Source organism: Medicago sativa, chromosome 4 (genome assembly GCF_051527215.1).
Source record: "Medicago sativa cultivar Bolivia chromosome 4, Bolivia_mono, whole genome shotgun sequence".
NCBI lineage: Eukaryota > Viridiplantae > Streptophyta > Magnoliopsida > Fabales > Fabaceae > Medicago > Medicago sativa.
Genome location: NC_140752.1, coordinates 77,712,851 through 77,738,962, shown reverse-complemented (window position 1 = coordinate 77,738,962; position 26,112 = coordinate 77,712,851). Strand labels below are relative to the sequence as shown.

The window sequence follows — 26,112 nt, the reverse complement described above, 5'->3', positions numbered from 1 at the left end:
GCCCTCAGTAATTACTAGCGGAATAAACCTTCAGTAACATTAAAAAAAAAACCTCAATAACGTTACTGATGGATAAATCCGTCAGTAATATCAATAAAGAACCTACGATGTATTACTGGCGGAAATATTCCGCCAATAATGTAAACGCACATGTTTTTGCGTTACTGAGGGATATAAGTCCGACAGTAATAGTATAACGGATTAAATATTCCGCCAGTAATGCAATAGATCCGCCAGTAATGTGCCTTTGCGTTACTGAGGGATATAAATCCGACAGTAATAGTATAATGGATTAAATATTCCGCCAGTAATGCAACATATCCGCCAGTAATATTGTTGCATTCGAATCCGTCAGTAAGACAGAAATTCCGCCGGTAATAATGTTGCATTCTTTTCTTGTATTTTCTCCCATAACCCTTTTTCTTTCTCTCCACAAATCCAGAGATCGAACCCTTTCTTCCATTCCTAGAATACTTCCTCCTTCTCTGATCGATCGCTCGTTGCTTCAATTCATCTCCAAGATTGTTGCTTCCTTCTCCGTATCTGAATCCCTAGAACACATCTGGAAACCTAGAACGCATCCATCTTCGTCTCAAACCCGTAGATCTTTATCAGGTATTGTTGTTGTTTGCTTAACTAATCATGTATTGCTAAAACCCATGGTTAATTTAACTAAATCTTTGTTCTTGAAGGTGGATTCAGGTTGTTGAAGACACACTCGTCGTCACTGCTTAAAGATTTGTGCTGGTAAATCACTAAATCTTTGTTCATTTGATTTTTTTTAGTGATTTATTTCCTCTCTTTCTGGTTTTTTTTTTTGGATATTGAGAAATAATGGAAACTGATATTGATCTGGGTATTTTTTTTTCTTTATTATAAATTTACTTTCTTTTTTGTTCTTGTTGGATATGGACACTTTTGATATTTGATAGATGTAAAATTTATCCACTTGATTAATATTAATGTACATTTTAGTTTGGTTTCCTTGGTATCGTTCAACACTCACATTTTAAGAGGACAAAAAGGGTTTGTTTTGATTCACATGATTCCCATTATTTTATAAGATAGTTGGAAATTATGATATAAAGATTGTCATCCCTATGATTTGAAAGCAAAAACCTGTCATGTTTAAGTCATTCTTTATTTTGACTTTTGTGTTTGTGACTGATTAGTTTTGTTTTTGTCCCCTGATTTTGAGGAGGTGAACAACTTCAATTGGAATGGGGAAAGGAATTGTTATCAGATTCGCGATTGGCCAAAGGTAATATAGTCTATATGAATTCCGGTTGTGTTAGATGTATGAAATTATCAAAACAAAGTTTGGTGTGATTTATGAGATAGTAACAATTAAGGTGACCAAATAAATCATAATGCAAAGTTGTAGGATGTTTCTTTTTGTTAAGCAGAACACTGACATTAACTATTATAAAAGTAGTTTATACATTATATGATAAGCGTTTATGCTATAACCATTGTATATCCGTACAAATCCTATGCCATAAGCACTTGTATAAGTCTTTGGAAGAGCCTCTGAAAATAGCTTATGCTAGTGTCATAAGTTGTAACTTTTAGCATCCTGTAAGATATGTGTTTATTCAATAAGCCATTTATGTTAGGCTTATGATGTTTTTGTTGGTATATCTGAAACAGGTATTTTATAGAGAAAGGATGAATGGATATTATGGTGTAGCAGCATTTATTTTATCAAACTTTCTTTCATCATTCCCATTCTTGGTTGAGATAATGAGATAATTTTCTATAATTTCATACTCCATAGGCAATGTTCTATAATTTTCTATGATATTGAGATAATGAAACACATTATTTAAAAAATACTCCACCAAAAAGAACATTGCCTTATGCTTTGTCAATGTGTAAGAAGGGTACAAAAGTAGAGGTGGTGGGTGCTATATTTCAATCAAGGAGTGTGCCAATGTAGTTTACCTTAGGTTACTATAATTATCCCTGTAACTTATGATTATCCTTTTTCGTAACTCTTGGGTCAAGATACTGAAGACTCGCTAATTTCTCGTTTGAAACCATAGATGCCTATTTTACAAATATGCTGAACATTTGGCTTTAAATGCTTACCTCTTACACAATTATTCAGTGTTCACCTGTTTTCCATTTGATTTGAGTGAATTTTTCTTTTAATCCTTATAGAGAGCTGTTTCTCAAGAACTTGAGAACTCTTCAAGGAGGTTTTCTAGTTTGCCCCTTCTTACTTATTCAAAGGTTGTTTCTATAACTTGTAATTTTAGCATCCACATTGGACATATCCAAGGATAAACTGGCTTTCTTGAACCTATGCCAAAGTAGGAAGCCAATCAGTTATGTGTTTACATTTTCCCTCGTTAATTACTGAAGATTATAAGAGCCTGTTTGATTCAGTTTTCAAAAACAGTTTTTTGGTTTTTAAAAACTTAAAATAAAAAAACTTGTTTGATTGACATGTTTCTAAAAACTGTTTTAGAAAACTATTTTCATTTTAATGGTTTTTAAAACTGAAAAAGCAAAACTGCTAAAAGATGTTTCCGATTTCTGTTTTCAATTTTGTATTCTCTGGAGAAAAGGGAAAACACGGAGAAAAGGGACAATTTTCATTAATGGCAGTATTGTAATATTTGGCAATGCATGATAGAATACAATATAAGTGAAAAAATTGCTTTGCTAGAGTAAAAAAGTTGAACAGATATGGCTCTGTAATGTACCAGCTTAATATTCTTTCTTTCTTTTTTTTACGTTAATTTTCTTTCTATATTATATATATTATACTAAAACGTGTCAACGTAATAATTTGAATTTAAATTTATTACTGGGATTGCATATTATTGCCGTAATTTATTTTTATTGTAATTTTTTAGACTCTTCTTTTAGTTAATAATTTTTTTAGATAAATGAAATGACATCAATCATGTAAAATTTAGAACTCACACATATTAGTAAAGGAGTCTAGCACAACATTCGATCTAACAATTTTGACATTTTTATCAGTTAAGGTAGAATTTGTGAACATAATTTTTTGTTTAATTATAAAACTTAATTATATTTTTGGTCCTTTAATTTATCATACACATAAAAATAGTTTTTTTTACGATCAAACTTTTTTTAGTCTATCATATATCACATTTATTGCAATTAGAGTCTTATTTCAATAATTTAACTCCAAAAATGGGGATTTGCAAAAACAAACTCATCAAACAATTTTTTTATTTTCTCTTCTCTAGAACAGTTTTTAAAAATAGAACTACCAAACAAGTTTTTTTTTTTATTTACTTCTAAAAACCGTTTTTGAAAATCGATTTATAAAATAGTTTTCGAAAACTAAAAAGCAGAAGTTAATCAAACAGGCCCTAAATCTTCTGTTTGCTCCACAGATCAGCTAAGTGAAGGACTCGAAAACAGAATAGGCATAATGGAAACCTCTTTGAGCAGGTTTGCAATGATCATGGATTCTGTTCAAAATGACATAATTCAAGTAAACAAAGGAACAAAGGAAATGCACTTGGAGAGTAAGTGACCAACATTCTAAGATTGACAATATTCTGAAAATAGTTTATGCAAGTTGTATCTATAACAATCAACATAAGTACTTAATATTTGGTAGTAACAGGATCACTGGAAAAAATCTAGTTCTTGCATTAATTCTTCATTGACAATTTGAATTCATGTCATCAATTTTCTCAGTACATTCTACCAAATTTTGTATGGCTGACACCTCCTCTTTGATTCTCTACCTATGATGGATTGTCCAAAATATTGTTTAGTCTTTGAAACATAATTTTACCAATAGTTGGCTCATTTTCAGTACTTAAATTTCTGACATTTAGCTCGACTTACTATCCATCAAGTGACTGATGCAAAAGCTGTCTGATGGCCACATTGCATCCATTTTTAAATTTATAATCATCTGAACGTATTTTGTGGCTTGGTCCTTAATAAATTACCTTTTTAAGCCAGTATAGAATTTTAACTCCATGCTTTGCATTTCAGTGGAGTGCATAAGACAGAAGTTGATTGCTCAGGATAACTCACTTCAGTTAATGGTAACTAACTGATTGAAGTTACAAGAAGTATATATGTTGGTTTCTTCCATGCCTCAGCTGATTGAAGAGCCACCACCACCACCCCCGCTACCAAAGCCATATAGAAGAGGACCTAAACTCACATTCCATCATTCATCCTTTGTTCCGATGCCACCGGAGGAAATACGAGCAGCAAATTACCAGGAGGGAGACTAGGAACAAATTTGTTTGAATATTATGATCATTAGCTTATTATGTTAGTTTTATAGATTGTATGAATATTATTTAGATATTTATGATTTTTTACGAAAACTATTTAAGGATTGTACAAATATTATGATATATTGATTAATTAATTTGTGTCTTATTAAATTAAAATTTTATTTCTTTTATTTATTTGTGTTGAATTAATTTTATTTCTTTAATTAGAATTAAAAAGTAGGAAGGGATCACAAAAAAAAAAGGTCCACTACATTACTGGCGGAATTTTTCGTCACTAATGTAAATCTGTATAAACATTACTGGCGGAATTTTCCCTCAGTAATGGGGAGGTAGTTTTGACAAAGCATTACTGAGGGATTATTCCGCCAGTAATTACTGACGGATTATTCCGCCAGTAATTACTGACGGATTGATCCGTCAGTAATTACTGGCGGAATAATCCCTCAGTAATGCTTTGTCAAAACTAACTCCCCATTACTGAGGGAAAATTCCGCAGTAACATTTCTGACGCTCATATTACTGAGGGACTCGAATCCGCCAGTAATGCGTATTACTGAGGGATTTTTTGCATTACTGGGGGATTATTTCCACCAGTAATAAGGAAAATTCTTGTAGTGTCTGTGTTTGTATTCGTTACCCCTTCCTTCACTTCCAGATCTCTCTACAATTTTGATTTTGCAGTTTTTTTTTTCCATTTCAGATTTTTATTTGCTATTAGTTAATTAATGTAAGTATTTTTTTTTATTAATAAAATATGATATGTTGACATGTATAAGTGTTTTTCATTTAAAAATGGACACATTAGCATTTTTGGATGGTAAAAATGAGGGTTAGGACCAAAAGTGCAAAAACATGATAGTTTAGGGACAGTTTTGTTCGATTTGAAAGAGACAAGAGCATTTTCGTGAGCTGGTGAAAATGCGATGATCAAAAGTGTAATTAAGTCTTTATCTTATTTTTAAAATTTATTTTACCTTTTATCTTTTAAAAGAATTATTTTGGTCTTTAATTTTCAAACGTTACCCAAGGTGATCATTTCTGTCAACTCCATTAGATTTAGTGACGGGAAATTGATGCAGAAAATGTTTGATTTGCTAAATATGTAGCCCCTTATTTTATTTTCATAATATATTCTGATCGATTAGTTCTATTTTAAAAGATTCATTTTATCTCTCAAATGTTACATAAATTATTTAGTGTTTTGAGTTTGTAGATAAAGTGACAAACATCACATAAAATTTACACATAATTGTAAATTTTTAAGTTTCAACTCGAGTGAAGGTTTACAGCCTAACAATATTGACATTTTTAGTTGAATTATTTAATTATTTTTAAATACTTTTTATTTTCACTCCTGACAAATAAGTTATTTTTAACCAAGGCGCGTGTGTGGATTTGTTACTGTGTTGGCGGTCGAATTCACTCGCCGTAATCATCCATTCTATATCATGTCACACATGGCTCTTTTTTTTTTTTTTTGCAATTTGGTTTCGCATTCGTACGTGGGTCAGGGTGCGCTGGGTTGTGTTAGCAGCGTGTGTATGGTAGATCTGGACTGGCATTTGTGGTTTGTTTATACCTTTGTGGTTGCTTTCTTTTGCCGGGGTTGTTTTGATTACAGTGGGTAAGGTTTATGTCCCACAGTCTTTTGTAATGTTCTTTTTAAATTTTAATCTACTTAGGGTGTTGTAGATCCATCTGCACCCCATTTACTTAAAAAAAAAAAGTAGTTATTTTTTAACCTTGTGATCATGTATCAATTCAAATTACTATTCCTCATGTACAACACAAAAAACAAATAACGCAATTTAAAGTTTATAATAGAAAGAGCGGAAAGAAATAGAATTCTCCCGTCTAATACGGGAAAGCATTTTAATAGAGAAATGATAAGAGAATATTAATAATAAATAATATTTTAAATTTTTAGAGTATTATAACAATACAAAATCAATTTGAAAAATATTATCTAATCTTTGATCTAAAATCCGTAAACATATTTTTACCAAAAAAAAAAATACTTAAACATCCTCATCGAATGTATTTTTAAGTTTCTCCAAATTAAAAAAAAATTGTATTATAAAGAAAAATATAAACACTCCAAACACTTTCCCTCCCAAAACTCTCTATTTCTTCTACTTACTACTTCCCATTAACCATTTATTTTACATAAATCTATCTAATTATGTTATTTTGTAACTATGTAAATTGTGTTACTTTCCTACGCAAATTAAAATCAACAATGTCATATTCAGCCTGTTCCCAAATTCTACCCCCACTTATAAGTTATATCAAGACTAATTAAAGGTCAATTTGTTCATTCCACACCACTACATATTTTTCATTCCTATTGGCTTTAATTTTCTATCGCGCTATCACCTCTATATAAACCCTCTTCATACAACTCTTACCAAATTAACATACTCTCTTGCTTCTCTCCAAAAAAACACACTCCCTTGCTTTATTTAGAACTTAGAAAGCAGCTAAGAGATAGTTAAGATCAAATCAGCCAATGACTTCCACCATCAACTTTGTTCATGTCCTCACCTTACTAGTTATAATAACCGCTTCAATGTTTACAGTTACTATGGCAAACAAAGACTGGCCCTCCTTTGGTAATTTCAACTACAGTGATTGGTGGTCCAGATTTGGAAACCATCATCATCAAATAAATAAGACAGAACAACAACCTAAGAAGATCATTGTTGGTGGCTCCCAAAATTGGCACTTTGGCTACAACTACTCAAACTGGGCTATTAAGAATGGTCCTTTTTACCTCAACGATACTCTCGATATGGTTCGCTTTATTATAATTCAAAAAATATCTCCCTTTATTGTATATTGGTCAAGCTTTATTATTGAAGCATATATATTACTTTATATGAGACTAATAATATTTTTAAGAGTTTAGTTTATGTGTACATTTAACTTAGCAAATTATAATCAATCAAATAAATGACTTTACAAGTAGTTATGAATAAATTTGTCAAAAAAAAGTAGTTATGAATAAAGTCAAATGTTTTTAATTATTTAACCATTATGATAAATTGACGGTATAAAATATCTTTACACTAATAGTGCATGTATATTTAATCAATTTTAATAGATAAATTTTAGAAATATGTTGGAGTGGGATCCAATCCAAACTTTTCTAAATAAACTAGACTAATGACCCGTGCTACCATACGGGTCCTACCACGTAGAAGTTAATCGAATCAATTACTTTGTTTTTTCTTCCATTCTTCTCGGTTTCTCTTACACTATCTTTCTCGACTACATGACCAATGACATCTACAACACAAAAATTTGCATTATTATTTACCCAAACAGCTAAAAACAAATTCGCATAATACTAAAAGGTAGGATTTCATACCAGCAACCAAATCATCTTCCTGAGAGATCAAGATGTCTTTGAAGTCCATGAATTCAAACACGTTCCGAGGCAGGTTGCTAGCATTCACCTTAGTAAATCTCGAATTTCCCATCATGGTAAGCTTGTGCTTGTGTGGCAAGAGTTTGTAATTCCCCTCGTTGAATCCGACCAGGACATTCTCAAGCTTATATGTTCCTCCTTCTTCAACCATATTTTGCATCGTTGGCACCAAGAATTTACGAACAGTAGCATGGATCCGTCCTCGCTAAACAAAAATAACATGTCATTAACATAAATAAGAATAAACCTAATCGCAGTGCCAACCTAAATTATTGTATGTGGTAAGACATTAGGTTCATATAAAATACCTTCTCATCAACCAATATCATGTTCATGAAGATGATGTCATCTGGATTCTCCTTATCACGTATGAGCCAGATATGGGCCACACACACAAGCAACTTCAAATCCTTCTTCCCACCTTTGACGGCTGAAATGGGGGTGAAAATGTTGGCCATCTTAAAGAGAAAAACAGTTACTTTCTCTTACAAAACAAAATAGATGTATTCTCACAACTAAGTGGTATTTAAACAGTTATTGACAAGTTATTTTCGCTTACAAAACAGTTATTATTCATTGTAGCCATAAAATGCAATTATTGTGAATTAATTTGTAATGCTCTCATACCTGAAATTTCGAGTAGCAATAATGAGCAATGAATTTCGATTAGTATAATGCTAGAATAATGCATAATGATTGACACAGGTATGTCTCTATGAGGTAACTGTGATGAAAACATGCTATTGGTAGTAATTCCTATTTATTGCAAATTAAATGTATTTGTCTAAGAAAGTTTTTTGTTAATATCATCATTGCAGTCATGAATGCTTTCAATAGGTAGTAATTGGCAGAGCAATTAGTGCATACTGCATAAAAGCAATTAAAAGCAATTCTTATTCGAAGAAAGTTTTTCTATTAAAAGTAATTCTTATTAAAAGCAATTACTACCTATTTATTGCAGCCATAAAAGCAATTAGTGCAAATTAAATGTATTTTTCTAAGAAAGTTTTTTGTAAAGAAATTTTAGCTAGGTATATTCACTCGCGTGTTTTTAACGTGAATGACTATCGTATTCTATAGTGGTAAAATTTAGTGGTAAAACGCATATCTTCCTATAACTTTAGTGGTAAAATTTGGGGGAAACTTCGCCTTTAGCAATCGTTAAGAGTTTCTGTAGATAAAAATGATGGTAAGAGACGATAATGGTGGGAGATGGTAGTGGTAGGTGATGGTAATCGTTAGGAGTTATGGTGATTTGATTAGCATTAACTACGTTTTCAATGGCCATTATGACATATCTGTATGAGAGAGGAAATGAGTAGTTTAAACATAGCCTTGAAACCAACGGCTGAGATTAGATTAACATAGAATTTAAACCAATGGCTGAGATTAGATACATGCTTAGGAGGGAAAAAAAAAGCTAGTGATTAGGGCAAACATGCTAGCTAATCAACTCTAGCTTTTATAATAAAGGATATTTGCCACCGCCAACTTGGTTGTGACAATTTATATGTTATCGAAACAACAACACTAATATGATTGAGGTTGCATTGGCCACATTAATTTGACTACAGTTTTTCGAAATATAAAAAATTGGATGCGATCAATATTGTTTAGACGACAGTTATTTAAAACCGTTTTGAATCCTACTTATTCTAATACTGATTAATTCACATGTTGTGAATTTGTGAACTGCAAACCTCACACCAATCAAATTTAGATTTGTGGGACAAGTATCAATGGCAACCAATAACCAAAATAAACACAAGCAGCAGCAACAACAATCTAGGTCTAATCTAGAAACCAAGTGCATAACAAAACTACAATCGAATCAAAGAATAAACAAGATAAAGAAAGTAGAGAAAAGATAACAACACCATAAATGTTTACCAAGTACGGTCCAACAATGACCTACTCTGGGGAGAGATTGATCTCTCAAATCCACTATCAATTAGTTCTTTACAAAGAGATACAAAATTGTTACAAGAAATTAGCTTCAACAAGCTCTCCAAGAACAAACCTAATTTCTATCCATTTCTCAATCTATTCCCGTGAACAAGACACTCGATGATTTTCAATCAAATTCGCTCAAATTTTCCCTCAAACATGGAAAATTTGATACATGGTGTTTGGTTTGGTGTTTGGTTTTTATTGGTTTCGAGGGCCTTTGTGGAGGGTGTTTTTGGTTTGCTTGTAGAAGTTTGTATTTTATACATGGTGTTTGTTTGGTTGTTCCGTATATATACGAACACTTATCCTTTGTATGTTGCTCTTTAAGTCTCCTAGCTTAGCATTCCTTATGCTTGCTAGGATTTTGTGTTTTAAATAAATTTCATTTTAGCTTCTTCAAAATAATAAGGACATACCTAATTGAGGAGGTAAAATCCTCTTGCAGACCAGCAACTCCCTAGGTTGAAATGCAATAATGCAATCAATAAAATGGCCAAGCAAGTATAAAAACATTTGGACCAAGCAATGTTGAAGTGTTGTAAGTTGTATGTCCCACATTGGATAGACAATTAAATGTTAAACAAAATATAAGTGAAAAGATACGCTAAGGATCAAGCATCCATAGAAATTAGAAAGAAATTACTAAAAACATAATTGGAAATTATATATATCATATATAATTTATATATGATATATATAAATTATATCACTGATATATTCTGGAAATATATATCTATATCACTGATATATTATCACTGATATATACTTCTATATCACTGATATATCAGTGATTTCATTTCTTTCTAATTTTCTTCAATGTCTTTTTTTGTTTGCTTTCCAAGCAATTTTATTCAGATTTCTAATTATTTTCTTCAAAGTTGCATTATTTTCGGTTGACTAACTTAAAACATCATTTTCTCACTAAAGAATATGCCTATGATTTGAAAAGCCGTGCATTGTTGATGGAAGAGATTGTGGTAAATTCTTGAACAAGTTAGAGTCAAGGGCATATTGTTCACCTGTTTCTTAGTTTTTCTCTTTTAGAATATCCACTCGTGAACATTTTCTGGCGAGGAGGGAAATATGTGTTATTGTTGTTGCTATTGTTCTGTTTGAGTGTTGCAATTGCAATTACTAGAGACAACGCAGACTGACTGATCGTGTCTGGCATATACTATACCTAATTAATTCAAGATGCAATCATAGATAGAGATCTTCGTTGAGATGTCTTATTTCAACGACACCAATCGGTTATAATTTTTCTGGATAGATTCGCTTACAACAATGCTATTGTGCTTCCTATAACTTCATCTTGGACAAATGGATTAGCTTACAACAATATATTTGATTGCGGCACAACTATTACGTCTTGTGCGGGGTTGTTAGCCTAATAAATTATGCTGATTCAAAAAAAAGAATTTGTTTGCAATCTTTAAAATTGCTTCCATTCAATGAAGGCAAGTGATCGATGTAGTTTCTCTATTGTGCCTTTGCATTGAAAGATTTAGCATCAATTGCACCTAAATGTTTCTAGGGACAAATGTCTCTCTTTTCCAACTCCAGACTGATACCATACGGATCCCATAACTATGCTCCTTCAACACAAGATTTTAAGTCCATAAGGGTGATAATATGTTGCTGCCTTCAGAACCTACATTCTTGATAGCACTCATTCTCGAGAGAATGCTTGATAAGCACTTTAGAATATTTTCAGAAATCACATTTGGAAAGTCAACTTGTGGTGAAATTTGGTATGGAATAGGATGTCTTAGTTATGCCATCATGTTAGTCTTTTATCCTTGTCTCTTGCTTCCTTTTTTGGAGGATGACACCTATAATTTTTGCAATGATGACTTATTGTCAGCATAAAGATTTTAATTGGACTGTTAACTCATCAATGACAAAAAAAAAAAAAATTAACATGCCACCAAGCCGTCATCATCCCGTCACTCAAAGGCGTGTATTTAATTCAGCATTATTAAATCATGTTGAATATTTAGGGTTTTGTATGTGAAACTTCCTACCTAGTACTAGATTCAGTTAAATGTGCATTAATGGTAAGAAACAATGGTTTTACCCTCATAAAATTCAAACCTCATAACAGCAACACGTCCATTTGACCTTTTCCTCATTTTACTTCCCTCTCATGATAGCAACACGACGCTAACATATATACATTTGGTATTTTATCTTATTTTTAAAATTTATTTTACTTTTATCTTTTAAAAGAATTATTTTGGTCTTTAATTTTCAAACTTTGCCCAAAGTGATCATTTCTGTCAATATTGTAGTGACAAACATCATATAAAATCTATGCACAATTGCAAGTTTTTAAGTTTGAACTCGAGTGAATGTTTGCGGCCTAAAAATATTGACATTTTCAGTTGAATTATTTAGTTGTTTTTGCATACATTTTATTTTCACTCCTGACAAATAAGTTATTTTTTTTAACCTTGTGATCATGTCTCAATTCAAATTACCATTCCCATGTACAACACAAATTAACACAATTTAAAGTTTGATAATAGAAAGAGTGGAAAGAAATAGAATTCTTCCATCTTATACAAGAAAATATTTTTTTAGAGAAATGACACGAGAGAATGTTAATGATTAATATATTTTAAATTTTTAGAGTATTATAACAACATAAAAATAATTTGAAAAAATTATCTAAATCCTAATCTAAAATCCTTAAACATCCTCATCGAAAGTATTTTTGAGTTTTTTCAAATTAAATTTTTTTTGTATTATGAAGAAAAACATAAACACTCCAAGGACTTTCCCTCTCAAAACTCTTCATTCCTTCTACTTCCTTTCTTCCAAAGTTTTCCCTCTTAAAACGTCAAACATACCCAAATGGAAAGGAGATAAGGGGAAGGTTTTGGGGTAAAAAATAGAGTAAAATAAATAAATCTTTCATATTCTGGTGGTACTTTTTTTTATAAATATATCTCATAAATCACATCAAATACTTTATTAACCACAAAAATGTAAGATATTAATAATTTATTTTACATAAATCTATCTCCTTATGGTATTGTAACTATGTAAATTGTGTCCTATCCAAAAACAACAATGTTATATTCAACTTGTTTCTAAGTTCTACCCCACTTATATAAAGACTAATTAAAAGTCAATTTGGTCATTCCACACCACCACCTATATTTCATGCCTACTGCCTAACGCTTTAATCTTCTATCACTAGCACCTCTATATAAACCCCCTTCATAACTCTTGCCAAATCACAACGCTAACACACTCCCTTGCTTCTCTCAAAAAAAAAAAAAAAAAAACACACTCCCTTGCTTTATTTAGAACTTAGAAAGCAGCCAAGAGACAACATCGAATCAGAAAATGGCCTCCACCAACATTGTTCATGTCCTCACCTTACTAGTTATAATAACCGCTTCAATGTTTACGGTTACTATGGCAAACAAAGACTGGCCCTCCTTTGGTAATTTCAACTACACTGATTGGTGGTCCAGATTTGGAAACCATCATCATCAAATAAATAAGACAGAACAACAACCTAAGAAGATCATTGTTGGTGGCTCTCAAAATTGGCACTTTGGCTATAACTACTCTGATTGGGCTATTAAGAATGGTCCTTTTTATCTCAATGATACTCTCGGTAAGCTTCCATTTATTATAAACTCCATTATATTGTTCTAACATATACTCCAATGTTCATTTAGCCTTTTACAATTTGATTGTACTTACGGGATGAATTCCTATATGATGTTAATATTTGATATTTATGCATGTATAGTTTTCAAGTATGATGCTCCAAATGCAACGAGTTTCCCACACAGCGTATACATGTTTCCAACTTGGCAGAGCTTCATGAAATGTGATGTGAAGAAGGCTAAGATGCTGGCAAATCACACACAAGGTGTTGGAGAGGGATTCAAGTTTGTGTTAAACAAATGGAAGCCTTATTACTTTGCATGCGGTGAGAAAAATGGATTACATTGCAACGTTGGACAAATGAAGTTTGCTATTATGCCAATGATTCGTCCCTTCTGGCCGTCATGGCCTTGAAAAAAATGTTCAGTTCCAACAACTTTCCATAGCTAGCTAGCTCTTGGAAAGTGGAAATAATGCATATTTTGAATTATAGTTTTCTCTTTTTATTTTCAATGTATTTGTCACCAAATTTTGAATTATAGTTTTCTCTTTTTATTTTCAATGTATTTTTCACCAAATTAAAATAAAGGATTTTACCCTCTCCAATTTTATCATTGTTGTACTGATCAAGGTATATTGTGGAGCATCTGAATAACAACATAATTGTTGTGTTTCGGAATAAGCTTAACGAATTATAACTCTAGACATTTACCGTAAGATTTGTAGTTTTTCCCACTCTCTATGTTATATTAGATTTCTGTTTTTTCCCCCTTCTCACTTATTCTTATAATTCTGAAATACTATCTCAGTAACTCAATATGTATTTGATTATTTCACATGAATTAATAAGAAAATATTATAAATAAAAGAAAACGTATGATGATTTTATCCTTCTCAACCATTGGAGTACTTTTATTATAATAAATGTAAAGAGAATAGTAATGTTTACACCTAAAAATAATTATTAACAGGTGACTTTCATGTCGAGTTGGGGATATCTGACTCTTTCTCAAGTCTACATATTAGTATGCGGGTCTTGGAGACCTAAGACCGAGTCAAAACTCAGTAAAACCGGACAATGAGGCATTAAATCCACACTCCTCGTTTATAGTGCTTCTAACCGTAAAGAGCGATGAGTAAGGACGCATATTTTGAGGGAAGGTTGCACATTATGGACCTTGTCAACGAATCATGTCGTGAAGTGGGAAGCTGGGAGTTGTATGTGGGGGCACCACAAACCCCTCAACGAGGGGAAACTAACACACTAACCGCCAAAATAGTCGAGCAAAGCTAGACATTGTAGTGCATGTCATATCGGCCATAGGAATAGTTTTTCTCATAAATACCTATGTTTATTTTAAGAAGCTAGACTAACTCGTCCAAGTTGGCATCGGGGATAATCAAACTTGAAAACTTGAGGAGCACAAACCAACACATCCAGACCAATCCAAGTGGGTTTATAAATACATATTTTGTACAAAGTAGTAAACACACAATCAATCAAACACAGTCTATTTTTGATATTTTTATGATAAAAAAACCCAAAAACAATTGCAGTTAACGCTCTATTAGAGTAGATAAGGAACGCATAGTTGAGGGACAAAGTTTATTCTTCAACGAGAATTGCTTGATGAAAGGGAATCATTGTAGAGGACATCAACTGATACCTTGGCTATTTCCTAGCTTCACCAACAAGTAATAATTTGGGAGTGATGTACATAATATTAGTTAGAAGGTACACACGGTGATGATTCATGTTCAATGGCGTGGATGTTATGACCTCCAAGACTCGTTCTTCACACTATAAATACCATTATCCAGACACAATCGAAGGTACACCTTTTTTATCTAAAAATCTCTACTATCACTTAATCATGTAAAGACTTGAGAGTAGACGAAGTATTGTCCTTAGAAGTCTACCAGTCCAACCATCATTCTCGAGACATTCTAGACCAGTTTCTATGTATGAAAACATATAACTGGTCTAGTTATTTGTGTTTGATTATAAAGGGTGCACATAACTTGAAACTCACCATGTTTTGTTTTGTATTCGAGTCGATGTACTTCTAATATTGTCATTAATTCAATTTTGATTATAAAAAAGGAAAACTGTGCACACACGAAAAACATTATGATGTCAAAGTAAGACATGGTTTAACCAGGATTGTAATATACAATTGGGTCAAGGTAAAAGATATATATAGCGAAATAATGGAAAGCGAATTATTCACGAGCAGTGGCGGATCTTGACAAAATATTTGGGGGGAGCCAAATATTTGTTACATATATATATAAGATTTTTCACATAACAGAAACAAGATGATATGTGGTGTGTTGGTTCATAGAGCTTGGATACCACCTTTTGATCAACGGTTCGAGTCCTGCTTGGCCATTTTTTGTGAAATTAAAATAAAAATATGAAGAAAAAAGAGATGGAAGGGGTCGAACTCACGACCAAATAACGCAAAACAACTTCAATTTCCGCAGCGACACAGGCACAACTTCTGATATATCTGTGTAATATGGTATTTATATTAGATCTGGGGGGAGCCATGGCTACCATGGGCTCCCAAGAAGATCCGCCACTGTTCACGAGCATTGTGAATTCCACCAAGCCTCAATGTATTCCATCAACATTTCGTGTATTTAGCTGAATGCATGATTTTTATTGGCTAGTTTTTATTCTGGAAGCATTCGTGATTCATTTTGTCGCTGGATATAGCACCTCTATTGGGTTAATAACATATTTATAGTAGTTTGGAGTCACAAAAAAGCACAATCCATGACGACGACTGCCTTTACCCATAGTTATTTTTAAAAATTACACTTTATTTACCAATTTGAAAGATAGGAATAGGTTTTTTTAGATTTACCCATCTGATTCTGAACTACTCGGAAGTGTAAAAAGAAGCTTTCATTAACAACGTGAATGTTCGTCGCTCCTTCATTCTAATAAATTTCAAACCTTTCTTTCTTAAAAGCAAAATCACATACCCTCACCCTATGCCAAATTACTGGATGTTTAAAAAGATAAAAGCTGGCCTAACGACCTCCCTTCAATAAAAAAAAATGAAAAGATCCACAATAAAAAAAATGACTTCTGGTGACATGCTAAATATCACTAGAAGTCAGTTTTAGTGTACTACCTAACATTCACATTCATCATATATACAAATTGACTTCTGGTGACGGATTTTGTTTGTCATTAAAATTAATTTGAAATAAAATTAACTTTTAGTTATAAACAAAATTTGTCAACCAAAGTCAAGATTACCGCACAATATGCTATTCACATTCATCATATATAAATTGATCTTTCGTTTTTTTTAAGCATGCGTTAATTTGAAGAAAAAAAACATTTTTCCCCGGATCTGTGTTATATAGGGGATAGGAGTGCAAATGGGGGGGGGGGGAGGGGGGGGGGGGGGGGGGTGGGGGTGAGAAAATACTTTTTCTGGTGTGTAACACAAAAGGAACCCAAAAAAATTGGAAGTTTTGTTGGGGAAGGGGAAATTTTACCCGATACCCTTCCTCTCATACCTTCACCCCTACATTAGTCATGAAATACCTACTATAACCTCCTACATAAAGTTAATTATTTTTTTTAATCGACTTGTTGGGGAAGGGGCTTTAAGTACTGCTATTAAAAAATTACAAATGAGTGATGTGTACACATGAGACCTTTTAAATATCAAAAAATGAGTATCTCCATGGTCATGCACATTTATGATAAAAATGGAGGAATGTGCCTAATATTACAATTACAAATTACAATGTATACATGCACAGAGGGACCGCACCACCCTGCTGCTGAATCCTGATTGTAGGGGAAAAAATTGATTAATCATAGAAATATAAAATACTTAGAACAAAAGAACTATTAAGCACTTCCACTGCCATGACCATGACAAAATATAGATTGCTGCAACCGAAAGTTGAAATTCCAATTGATTGAGCAGATCCCAAAAGGCTGCCTGATGCTAAAATAGTACTGCTCTATGACAAATTTCAGAAACAATTCAAAAACTGAACTGATCAACTGTAACCACTATTGGATAGCATTGCTAGTTGAAAGTGGAAACTGACAAGTTGCATTGTTTGGAAATTCGGGAAAGTAGATACATATAACTCAAATTCGGGAAGCATGATTGTCATTTGTGTTGGTTCAAAGTATGACTGGTTGCTCTCATATCGACTATATATGAATGAGCTAAATGTTGTATATATATAAGATATGTGACTTATATATTTAATATCTTAAGAACCCTCGACAATTTGCAAATATAACAGGATGACATTGTGGTGTGATCAGTGATAATCTATTTAACATGTTTTGATAATTAGACAATAGTAGCAACTATTTAGCACAAGCACTGTAGATTGAAAGCATGTTTGGTGTACGTTGTATGTATACATTCAATGAATTTTAATTTATTTTTAAATTATTATCAGTATCTATACATGTCCGATATCTGCACTTGTTGTCTGAATGTTGGTTGATATACTGAAGATCTACAGTTGCTTGTTTGACTTATTTCAATCTGTTTAAAGACTCAATTTGGAACTCTTTCCTTATTTATTTGACGACATACCTTTACATTTCCAAAACTTTCTCTATTCATGTTTACTATATCAACTTATTCTTGTTGTCTACTTACAAGTTGAGCCTGATTCTAATGAAGAAATTCCAAATGCTAGCACTGAAAATTTTGGAAGCAGTCAAAAAATTGTTGGAACACTATTGCAGGCTTGCAGCTATATGTACAATAATTTAATGTTCACAATATTGTTGCTGTTTTATGACCCGTCGTTGTAAAAGCTGCAAAAAAAATATTACTGTAACATTTTTCTTATATGCAAATATTTGTGGTTAAATTGTTAGAGGAAGAAAAAATATTAGTAGCAGAAATCGAACAACTTAATAAAAATTGTATTTTAAAGGTTCAAATGAAAAATTGTAGAGAAAGATAAGTTATTGTGGACAAAAAAAATACTAGTTTATAGCTATTTTATCAAATTATACACTTGAAAATGATACTCCTAATGCATTAGAGATTCAAATATGTATATATGCGTATAATCTGATCCCCCTTGCTATCAACAAAATCGTGCTTTCAAAGTATCAAATCTATGTAAAGCTTTGTGTTTGGTCATCTATCAAATAGTATATATTTTATGGACTATAGCATACGTGATTATTTATGAATTAGACGTACTTGGCATTTGATGGTTTATCCAACTAACTTTTTATACATTTTCGAACCTTCAAATTCAATTCATATTGACAAATTAACAAGGACCATGGAATGAGTCATTAGCATAGTAACTGCCAAAATATCCTCTGTATCAAAAAGATTTCCTCCTCAGATTACAAAGGTGTCTTAATTTGACCTGTGCGTAGTTGGGGAAATTTGGAATTTAAGAAACCAACAAATTTTATTTGTTTTTTTTTACCTTTTGACAGTACTATATAATATCTCAATTAATTTCATACACTGTTAAAGTATGATTGCTTCCTCTAAAAAAATGATTATTTGCTACACAAGATGAATTAAAAATATCCAAAGTTACTATAAATTGTTAAAGATTCCAAGAAAATAGATTAACCACGATGAGGCAAAAATAAAGGACTGATAAGTGGAAGGAAGTGAGTGAGATCCTGAAAAAAGGTATTGTTTATAAGAAGATCAAGCACTAGGTTTTATTTTTATACAACTTATTTTATTTGAAATAGATGGAATTTCATAAGTAAATAAACGATATTGACATAACTTTTGGTCTATCTTATCATGACAAAACCTTCATGAACAAAAATAAGAGGGGAGAGGCTTCTTTTTTCTTCATTTAATTTTCAGTTGGCAGAAAAAGGAAATCCCCATAAATATGAAGCTCATTTGTACGCAATTACACATGTTGTGGTAGTTGTAGTACACACATTATTTACTACGTGAGGTTGGGGTGGTGGGAGAAAGGGTTTTACATTGTAGCTATGAGGGAGGAATGATATTAAACCATAAAAGACAGAGACATCATACTTCAATCAAAAATCTTAAGACATCGTGTATATGTGATATATCTCTCACATTATATTTAATGTTTAACTTATTCCTAATTGATTCAACAAAAACCAAAAGCATCGTGTTCAACTTGCATTACTTTTATATATATATTCCCGATTTAATTCTAAAATTGCAGACGAAGAACAATTAGATTTACGAAATTAACAAATTTTTAAAATTATATTAGTCTTTCTTTTTTAAGGAAAAATTATATTAGTCTTTTGAAATTGATTAATTTAATTTTTAAAATTATCTTAAAAAATAATATGGTCAAAGATTTTTAATTTCACCACAACATTAGGAAGAGCTGTACATGGTTTTGAATAACTTAACTAATTTGAGATAAGAGATAAAAAGTTCGAAGTTATGCATGCAACAAAACTCAAATGAACGAGTAAGTATTAATCTAACAATTTATTACTAATATTTATCATTTAAAAATAAAAAAACTAGTAGGAGTTGTACAACAGTCCAAACAACCGATTACTGAAAAAACAATAATTGTAAGGTAGGTGGTATGAGATAAATGGAATGAATATATCTATAGAAACCATGCACTGTACACAGTTAATTAATATAGCAAACAGAGGCAAGAAAAAGACCGAGAGAACAATGTTTGAGAAGTGCAGCAACGATATATCTAGTACTAGTAGTAGTTTTAGTCATATTTGCAACAAGAACATGTGGATCACACGTATGCCTGTCAAATGTGGGGACTCATCCAACATAATTTTGAACAGTACAAGTCATCACTGCTTGTTGCTGTTTAAATCATGATGATGGTTCCATATATTTTTTCTAAGGAAATAAAGTGAAGCATAGAGAGAGATTCAAGTACTCCATATCACCATCCACTAGATAATAATAAGTAATGGGATATCATTTTCATTTTGCGTGGGGATAGTTGATAAATTAATTAGAAGATGTGTGAAAAAAATTATATGTTCCAAATTAATCTTTTATGTTAGTTAAACAGGTTGTCTTTGACCTAAAACATTTATGTTGGAATGACATATACTGACTATGTATGTATATTGTGTATTGCTATTAGATTATTGATTTTATGTTTGCATGTAACTAAACAAGTTGACGAAAGCGTAAGTGAAAAAATGTATATGAGCTTTGAGAGGTGGGTGCCAAAACTATTTTTACCTTGAAGCAACTGAGAAACTTTAAATGGATGCATTGATTAAACCGACCACCAAAGAATGGATAATTATGGTCAAATTTGTGTCCATATCAAACAGAAAGGTTACAATGGGATTTAGTGGGGAACCCACTATCACAGCCCCATGATGAGGAGGCCAGAAAAATATATCTACTATCTTTCTAAATCAACTTTTCAACTCCCTAAAATAGTAATCAAATTTTCAAGAAAATTTGTTAAGTTCTTTCAAAAAAAAAAAAAATGTTAAGTAGAGTATAACCAATTACGGATATTTATTTAAAATGTTAAATATGTTTTAGTCCCTATAAAATTAGGAGTTTTAAGTCTAGTTCCGAAAAACAATCCACTTTTATTCCATATTTACATTTTATAATAATTGTTTTGTAGATTAAAAGTATTCATTCTTTCTAAATAATTTTTAAAATAAAGACTATTCTTACAAACAACAATATTAGAGAGGATTAAAATTAGCATTAAAATTTTATGGGTACTAGACTTGAAAAATTTTAATTTTTTATGGGCTAAAAAACGTTCTTAACCCTTATTTAAATCAATAAATTATAAATATAGTTTTTCTAAGCATGTTTTGAAAATATATTGTACAATTACATTTAGTTATATATAGTTTCATGTTAACTATAAATTGATTTGAGTGATAAGTTAGATAGGCTATTTAATTTGAATGATTAGGGAAGCCTAAATCATCATAATCGTTACATCAATATAAGAGCAATCACATAAGTATTTGTACATCATGTATTTATTCAAAGTAGCTAGATATATATGCCATGTCACTTGTATACATTTTTTTATATACCATCAATATGGAGTTCTAGAGTTTGGATTTCTTCCATTTACTTTCCTTCATTTAGTGTCCATTTATGAGATAAATGGACACATATGATAGCTTAGTGATTAAGTAGATCTCATTAATGGATCCTACGAAACTATCACATATGTCTATCTATCTTATAAATGGACAATAAAATTATTGTGAATTTGAGACTCGAAATAATTTTATTATTAAAACTATGTAACATTTATCATTCAATAATAGTTTACTTTTGATACGCTCTCATTTCAAAAACTTTTACGCCGTCAATGAATCACAATTGTTTATATATGGGATTTTAGAAGTTGATTAGATTTAAAATTAAACAATTTTTTATTGATATTGAGTTATTGACGGTATAAAATAAAAGAATCTTTACACTAAAAAAGTACTCCCTCTGTTCCTTTTTAATTGTCACATTTTGACTTTTTACACAAACCAAGACATTAAATGTATTTCACTACTTTTGATACAATAACTTGTGTTTTGCCTATAATATCCTTAATTATTTAATATCATATTTCATATATTTCTCTCTCTGCAATAAATTACTAAGGCTATTATAGGAAAAACAACATTTAATGCTACATTGAATTTTGAAAGTGACAGTTAATTAGAAACAAAAAAATTTTGTAAAAGTGACAGTTATAAAGGAACGGAGGGAGTATATATGAATCAGATCCATAATACTACTTTGCTTTAAAATAGTTCTAACAATGTATCAAAAATGTTTGTATTTTGCAAAAGGAGACTAATGCACAATGTAACAAATTACGATTTGAAATTTGATTGAAAGATATGTTTCCATATGGTATGCTCCAGTGTCTCAAACAGAATCATCTCTTTGTGGAATGGCAAAAATATATCAAAGAATTTTTTATTTTCTTTCTCAGTTGTTGGAAGATGTAATTTTGGAGACTCTTTAAGAAGCAGAAAAGTGAGTCAGATAGAGGTAGTGGAAGAAAGGGAATGGCGGGGGATAAAAATGTAATAAGATCAACCTAATATATGATCACATTGAACCTGCTTTTATGATAGTCTTAATTTACACCATAAATATACATCTAGGATTCCTTTAGAAAGGCCAGTATCATACAGATAAGAAGTTTTTCATGAAAAAGCACAAGTTTTGCTACAACAAGTGATTCTTTTTCTTTACTGTGTCATTTATTCTTTGACAGTGGAATAATTGAGACCTCCTTGTGGATTCTGTCAAAAGTCATTTTCTTGCTAGAATATAACTCAATGACTCAGGTCTCAGTGGATTTTTATTCAAAGTAATAAAAATACAGTACTATGGTTGATGGCTGCATTTCTGGCTTTTTAATAGTGGACAAGGGTTCAATCTACTTCCCTAACAGACAAGTCTAAATTCAAGACTAGACCTGTCAATATAATTGATCATGACATTAATATTTACTTACCATACCATTATTATTACCAATAGTTATTTTCCCTGGCCGGTAATTGAGGTGCACCCATGTGTTACTTTATTGATTGTGTACGTTTGGATCAATAAACTAATTAGTTATATTGATATTAGGCACAACCAAACATACAATGATTGATTATGGCATGAATTAATATTCATTGTACAAGCTAAAACTATTGTTGGACCAAGCATATGTTTTTCACTCTTTTAAACCAAACAGAAATGTGGTTGGAGACTTGAAGTGGAACGTTCTGAAATAAATCTTGACAACATTATTTGTAATGGTTAAAAATTGACCAAGGATCCTGTTTCGGTGGAATAGGGATTGAGCACGTGTCTAGGATCAAATTCTTAAAAGTGCATCAAGATACAATCATGTACCATCCGTTTGTACTCTGTACCTAAAATCTTAAGAGAAGAAGGCCAATATATATTTGCATTGCATTTTGCATGAGAAATACTATTACTTTATTTTTGAGTTTTTCTATTTTTTCATTTTGGAGTTGTACAATACGTACGAGATTTTATATACTATTGATGTAGTACTAATTAGAAGTTGTACCATTGTATTAAAAAGTGATATCATAGACATAAGTATGATGTTTCCACCGTCGTTTAGTGGTAATTAATATCCGCCATCACTTGTTTAAAGAGTTTAACCTCTTACTATTTAGATCGTTTCATTATTGGCATCATTGTACTAAATTTAATTTAACGACATAGAAGTGAGAATAGTAAATACACATTAGTGTGACCACAATGCTAGAATATAAAGATATTTTTAATTTAACGACATAGAAGTGAGAATAGTAAATACACATTAGTGTGACCACAATGCTAGAATATAAAGATATTTTATTTGAATAATTGACATTGGAATTAACATTGTGTAACATTCTAAACTACTTCAAATGTTGTCGGTTTTCTCATTTGTAACACACCAGAAAATCTTTCTTGCGTATTCTTGGAACTTATGTGTCGTTGTAAGCTCTATGTGTGTAGAATCACCCATAAGAAGCTTTAGTTTAGTGGCTAATAGTAAATACACATTAGTGTGACCACAATGCTAGAATATAAAGATATTTTATTTGAATAATTGACATTGGAATTAACATTATGTAACATTCTAAACTACTTCAAATGTTGTCGGTTTTCTCATTTGTAACACACCAGAAAATCTTTCTTGCGTATTCTTGGGACTTATGTGTCGTTGTAAGCTCTATGTGTGTAGAATCACCCATAAGAAGCTTTAGTTTAGTGGCTAATAGTTTACTAGGCCTCTTGGTATCATAATTCTTAAGATATTCAATTTTCTGCTTGTGTAGCTTGCGACGTGTATTCTTGCGTGTAGTGTCGCCATGTTTCCATTTGTGTGTTTGTGCACAGGGAGTTATCGTGTTCTTATTTGCATTCACGAACGAAAACTCTTGTGTACGCACAGTTAGCATGTTTCAGAATCTTGTGTATCACGCTTTCGCGCACACAACATCAAAAACTCGTGCACGCGTAGCAATGAAAACTCAATTTTCTAGATTAGACTGGTTTAATCACTCATTCATTTCCTCAAAATCCTACAACAATTCTCTCCTCAAAACCCTAATTTTCTCTCCTCCATCTTCATACTTGTGAAAACAAAGAATCCTTCCATTATTCCTCTTCAAACTTTGATTTGTGAGATCATTAGAAACTCAAACACATATTTAATCCATATTTTACATATGCTCATTCCTACTAAAAAATTATAACTTTGTTCATCTTCCTTTCATAAAAAAAACCACCATTAATCCACCCACCCTTTGTCAATTCTTTGGTAACGATAATATCTTCAATGACCAAGAACATTACTCCTCATGCACATTCCTTCCAACAAAGGCAACCACCATGCAACCTCTGCCGATAAAACCGTTGAACAATGTTACGAGGAACAAACACAAACAACGTAAGGGTTAATTTGAGAGAAAATAATAGTAATTTAACAAACAAACAAACAAACAAAAGAAAGTTTGAACGGATAATATTCCAACTAAGGAAAGTTTGAACAAGTCTCAATCCTAACATGTCATTTTCTTGGATCTGCTTGAAGTATAAAGATATACGGCAATCCAATTAAGATTAGACGATCCAGATTTTAAGATGAACTTTATGTTTAATAAATATAATAAAATTCAATCCTAAAATATGTATGAGACATCCAATCTTAATCAGACGCTTAAAAAACATGACTTAGTACTAACATCAAGATGATGAAAATAGTAAAATAAAATGAAAACAAATATTAAAGACAAAACCTCATTGCATTCAATGAACTAGAAACCAATTTTATGTACTAAATTTAGTTTGGATTAACTTCTAACTTACGAAAGATTTTCAGTTAAAAAAATATATATTTGGGCTTACATTTGTAGGTGAGAATTTATGTAAAAATTAGGATGTCCAAGTTAATTTTAACTTCAAAAGACTTAGATTCCTTTTAAGATTCTCTCAACTTTTAGGAAGTTTGCCTAATCTGAATCAATTTGATTTGTATTGCAATTTAGGTTAGGTGATGAGTTTGTAAATGGATTACAACAATGAAGACTTATTTCTTATCCTTGAACATCATTACCAAATTTAGGATATAGGGATTGCTTGCGAATTACTCAGTATTTAATGATAAGTTGGCACTGCACATGGGTGAGAACCTCCAAGTAGTGTTACGTGCATTGTTAGCTTGATAGATGGTAATTTAAAATTTAAATTGATTGCATGTGAAACACAAATCATATGGACTCGCAGATCAAGTTCCTTCCATGTACCGGATCCGTATCTTAGTCCCAAGAGAACAACATATCTTAGATTACATTATTTTTATTAGGGGATATCTTAGACTATATTATTATAATTATAATAATAACAAAATCAAATTTTCTTGACCCAAAAAAAAAAAAAATCAAATTTTAGTTAGACTCATCGCACACGTATTTCAAATTGCACTCAAAAGCTTATGTGTTAGCTAACGTATCTGTGCTAATCAAACAGATATAAAAAAAACATATATGTAGGTGAGATTTTTTAATATTTAAGTGAAAATGGTTTAAAATTCTATTCGTCATTTCTGTTAGAGCCGCCCTACCTCAAGACAATTAAAGCTAGAGTATATCAATTCCTGCATGAATACTTTTATTGCACATTTTAATATAACGAAAAAAATTGTTAAAGTGGTGTAACAAATTAATTACTATTTGGTCCAAAAATTGATCTTTGGTCATGCAGGAAAAAAAAAACGTATCTCTCAAAAAAAAAAAGGAAAAAAAAACGTATTTTAGGATATGTCATAATGTTCAAGATAAATGTGATGCGAGCAAACAAAACGTTTATGAAATTTGAA

At 31.4% G+C, this 26,112-nt stretch overlaps 1 protein-coding gene and 1 long non-coding RNA gene across 3 annotated transcripts; both read left to right on the top strand.

Annotated features, from left to right (window-relative positions):
- Positions 1-388: 388 nt before the first annotated feature.
- On the top strand, positions 389-4,403 carry LOC146932163 (uncharacterized). 2 transcript variants are annotated; one of them, XR_015006958.1, is made up of 5 exons: positions 389-615; positions 693-747; positions 1,199-1,261; positions 3,378-3,512; positions 3,994-4,403. It is a non-coding gene; the product is annotated as an uncharacterized LOC146932163 (long non-coding RNA). The 2 variants fall into 2 exon arrangements; XR_015006957.1 differs by having other exon boundaries at positions 391-615; positions 1,202-1,261.
- An 8,468-nt stretch (positions 4,404-12,871) lies between these two features.
- LOC146932162 (uncharacterized) lies at positions 12,872-13,860 on the top strand. The gene is made up of 2 exons (XM_085703801.1): positions 12,872-13,258; positions 13,397-13,860. Exons 1-2 carry the CDS (start codon positions 12,982-12,984, stop codon positions 13,666-13,668), a joined length of 549 nt encoding a protein of 182 aa, XP_085559927.1. The 5' UTR covers positions 12,872-12,981; the 3' UTR covers positions 13,669-13,860.
- The last annotated feature ends 12,252 nt before the right edge of the window (positions 13,861-26,112 follow it).

Bases quoted from the DNA above. Each gene is read 5' to 3' on its own strand.
- LOC146932162 (XM_085703801.1), top strand. From the start codon at position 12,982: ATGGCCTCCACCAACATTGTTCATGTCCTCACCTTACTAGTTATAATA. The intron at 13,259-13,396 runs GTAAGCTTCCAT...ATGCATGTATAG, and splicing joins TTATCTCAATGATACTCTCG to TTTTCAAGTATGATGCTCCA.